The sequence below is a fragment of the Macrobrachium nipponense genome, chromosome 43 (assembly GCF_015104395.2).
Source record: "Macrobrachium nipponense isolate FS-2020 chromosome 43, ASM1510439v2, whole genome shotgun sequence".
NCBI lineage: Eukaryota > Metazoa > Arthropoda > Malacostraca > Decapoda > Palaemonidae > Macrobrachium > Macrobrachium nipponense.
The window spans coordinates 49,002,712-49,007,135 of record NC_061104.1 but is presented as its reverse complement, the minus strand read 5'-3'; the positions used below and the strand labels follow the sequence as shown (position 1 = coordinate 49,007,135).

The window sequence follows — 4,424 nt, the reverse complement described above, 5'->3', positions numbered from 1 at the left end:
TTTTTATTTAAATGAGGATACTGTACAAATAATAGAGCTAAATAATTTATAAAGGATAAATGGGTAATATTAGAAGATAGTGTCCTGTTTACAATAGCAACAACTGTAGTATGTATATATTGATGTATACATACTACATCTTGACATTACTATTCTGTGTAATTTTACTAATTTATTTTTTGTTTTTACAGTTATTTATGACCCCAATGGCCAAAGTAAAGGCTTTGCCTTTGTGAGATTTTATTCAGAAGATGAGTACAAAGATGCTTTGACTCACATGAATGGTTTCAAAGGACTAGGCCAGAAGCCCCTGAAAGTGAGCTATGCTGTTCCTAAGAAGCAACACTACCCGGGCATGTAAGTCAATCATTTAGAAACCTTGCTGTATGATTATCTTCTGTAAGGAAATGTATCCGGTATTAATGCTGTGCCTTTCTTACCATGAACGATATTTTTTATATATGAACAAATAGTAGATAAATGTTTCATAATGTTATGATGTTCCATGTGCTGTTAGGCATACTTTAGATTGGCCAAGGTAATTTGAGCTGTAGTGAGTCAATTTAAAACTACAGTATTGCATTTTACCCTAAACTATTTACTCCATGTTATAGAAAGTGTAATAGATTTAAAAGTATTTTCTAAATGGAGAGTAATTGGCTAAAAGTGTTAAATTTGAAAGCATTTAAGGACATAAGAACATTTTACTTAACCTAGATTAAAAGCATGTAGATTTATTTTTCACATTAACCATTGTATGTGTCATCATATCAAACATTTCATTAATGTTGTGAAAAATTAATCTCCAGTAACGAAGTGTCCTTTTTATTCTGAATGTGTTAACAGGAATCCCATGGGTGGTGATTACAGTCAGTACTATGAACAGTATTGGAATAATTATGCAGCCTGGCAGAACTACAATGCTTACTATGACCCATATTCATCTTCCTATGGGGATTACAGTACTGGGCTGGAAGGGGGCTCAGGAGATTCAAAAGATGCCAGCAAAGAAGATTTTGAGCCAGTAGGTAAGTTTTAACTCTGTTCAACACTCCCAAAGCTCAGTTAGATAAGGACATAGCATGAACACCTTTTGATGTTTGAATAAACCATTGATTGAAATATTGTGTTCAACACACCCTAAGCTTAGTTAGATAAGGACATAGCAGGAACACTTTTTGATGTTTAAATCAACAATTGAATAAAACATTGCCATTCATTCCTTCCAAGCTAAACCTGTGAAAGACTAAAGTTATTACATTTTTGCTTCCTATTTGTAACCAGAACATGAAATATTTATTACACTATTTTTATCCCCGTAGGGGGTAGTGCCATCATTATACCTTACAGGGTGCAGCGTCACTTCGGCCCATGTTTGCTGCAACTCCTTTCATTCCTGTTACTGTGCCTCCATTCATATTATCTTTCTTCCATCTTGTTATCCACCCTCTCCTAACAATTATTTCAAAGTGCAACTGTGAGGTTTACCTCCTGTTACACCTTTCAAACTTACCTACTCTGTTTCCTTTCCATTGCTGAATGACCATATAGGTCTTAGTGCTTGGCCACTGGCCTAAACTCTATATTCCATTCCTACACTATTTTTTTTGCAAGCAAGTTTTCATTGAAGCCATTTTATTTCTTCTGACAGAATGGAATGTACCAATAGACATTGATAAAGCCAATAAGGAGTATATTGATCGAAGTGAAGAATTGTGGCAAGCTATTGAGAAAGCTCGGTGGAATTTCTGGGATGAAGGAACCAAAGAAGAAGAATAATATCCTTCCCTGTGACCTTGTTTTTATGATCTTCTATCAATAAATTTATTGGATACCATGTATTACGTAGATTACTGCCCTATTGAGCTTTAAATCTAGTATGCTTATTGGTTATATTGCCATTAAGTAGCTTGGGATGTTTTACATACGTACTATTCTTTCAATTAAATTTGAGGTTTTGGTTCCTGTTATGACTGAAGGGACATCATGTTTTTTATAAGTAACTTCCCTGTTCTTCCCAGGTAGAACTGATTGACTACCGAGCCAACAAATGGCTATTCAGCCAATAGGAGGAAGTTAATATTTCTACAGTACGTGAACTTCTCCCTTGAACTGTCTGCTCCAAACATGTACCTAACTGAAACCTTATAATAAAACAGCATGCACTAGAGTATACAAGACATAAAGGGTTACACTGTAATTAATAAAATTTTGTCCCCACAATGCTTCTGTTTTCACAACAGCACTGTTTCCAATGAGGTAAAAAAAATTTAGTTTATTAAAAATAACTATGCCACAACAATAATTGATAACACTGTGATCAGGCATAATAGTATAGAAAACTCAAAATAAATGTCATAGAAATCCTCTTGTACACCAAATTATTTTTATTATGTAAGTTGTGAAGTTGTAAGTGTTCCAATACGTTGGACCCCTAAGTGTTGTGGTAATTTAGGAAACCTAAATTGCTGGTAAAGCTGCAAGCACTAAAACCAGTGCAGGTGTAACCATCCCAGTCAGTCATTACTCGACATCTTTTAACCTGTTGTGCATAAGAAATGGCAGTTGTTCCTACAAAAGTACCAACCTTCTTTTATGTATGTAGTATTCCTTAAGGCATGTCCACACAAGGAGGCTTGATCGTCGGGCAAGCATGTCTCTTTGGGCTCATATACCGGGCAAACCACCAAAATGTTCGTGTTGAGCGAAGTCACCAGTCATTTGCTGGTGATCTGAGGCAAGTACTGGTGATATGACACTGCCAGCCTTACGTTATCATAGTTACAACATAAAATGAAAATTAAAAGGACTGTTTAATCATAGATCTTTGTAACTTGAGCATGACTTGGCATTTAATATACGCACAAGCAAATAAAGAAAAACCAATGGATCTTACATAAATAAACAAATTAACATAAGAAAATGCCTTATCAATTGGAATATATAAATACTATAAATATACATATACACATACATACAGTATATACTATATACATGCATAACTGAGTAAAATAGTATGGAACATGAAGAATGTATTCTAAATAAATGCAAAAGCCACTAAGGAAGTGAAACAATGGAGTACCCTATTATTTCGCTTTCGTTCGTGGCAGGGAAGAAGAAGATGGGGACCAGAGGGGTATTGGCTACCGCCGGGAACCGTCTTGGCCGCTCGCGAGCGAGCGGTACTGAGTGTACAGTCGCATACCAGTGACCGAGCAGCCAGGGTCCAGACCGCTGAGCCTGCTCACCAGCAGGACCCAGGCACTGAGCGGAAGATGGGTGGCAGTCGCTCGGGTGACTCCCACCAGACCAGCGATCGTTCTCGCAGCAAGCATCCGGTTCCCAGGGTTGACGCGACGGTCCCACCGGACCGTTCGCGGGCTGAGGCTTTGAAGAGGTCCCCCCGGTCACCAGGCCCAGTCTCGGCATGGGCCAGGTACCGTGACGCGTCATGAGGATGGTGCACGCTCCCACAGTGAAGTGAAACAATGGGGTACCCTATTATTTCACTTTCATTCGTGGCTTTTACCTTTATACACACACGCACATATATATATATATATCCGTATATACTCGGGTATCATGCGACTTTTGAAGCCCTAATTTTGGAGCTAATTTTAAGGGGGTCGCATGTTACATGGGATACAAAATTCGAGTATGTAATAATCATAAATAGTATCATATGATAAAATACAAACATAATAGATATGCATCTTTTCCGTGGATATTTTATAAAGTTTTGTTTTACTTCACTGCATTCAATAATAATATATGTATTTTCGTATTACTATTTGCTTGTATTATAAAATACAAACTGCGATCAATGTTTTGTTTTTGGAAATCAGTTGAGGGCAATTCCAAAGAAAGTTTGTTTTGCTGTATTGAACTCAAATCCGAGCAACTTTCTTACCTCTAGTTAGCGCAAATGAATCTCAAGATAGGTACTCTATATGAGACAAGGTTATTTTACGTTGTACAAGGTGTGTTCAAGTGGAAATATCACTTGAAAACATCGTTTGTGAACGAAATTTAGTTAATTATTTTTTAGTAGATGGCGCTGAGGCCATTTGTATTGCGTAAACAAAAATCAACATTTCGTTCAATATTTTCACTTTATCTCATCAGAATACTACGAGCTATACGTATTTATCTTTTATTGGAGTGAAAACGGTAAAATGTGTTCTTTTCATGCCCATGAAGTTTCCGAAAGTTTCATCCACGTTGCCGATGTACGATAATAGTCGTTAGCGTATCAACATGCTTTCCTAAATTTCAGCTAAAACTTACAGATTAAGTTTAGCAGCATATGCCTTTGCCGATCTTTTGTCCATCGCGAGTAAGGCTATAATACTATTATCGTGCATCGGCAACAAGGCTATATAACTCCAGTAAACTTATGTCATCAAATACAACCGTATATAAAA

The 4,424-nt window shown here is 36.8% G+C and overlaps 1 protein-coding gene across 3 annotated transcripts in view; it reads left to right on the top strand.

The window, feature by feature from the left end:
- Positions 1-1,841, top strand: part of LOC135213724 (tRNA selenocysteine 1-associated protein 1-like) — an 82,910-nt gene extending 81,069 nt beyond the window's left edge. For 2 of the 3 annotated variants that reach the window (XM_064247834.1, XM_064247835.1), the window contains exons 5-7: positions 192-357; positions 847-1,028; positions 1,652-1,841. In XM_064247834.1, coding sequence (XP_064103904.1) covers positions 192-357; positions 847-1,028; positions 1,652-1,779 — 476 coding nt within the window. In that variant the 3' untranslated portion in view covers positions 1,780-1,841. The remainder of the gene's footprint in view (positions 1-191; positions 358-846; positions 1,029-1,651) is intronic. The other variant, XM_064247837.1, reaches the window with a different exon arrangement.
- Positions 1,842-4,424: the final 2,583 nt, after the last annotated feature.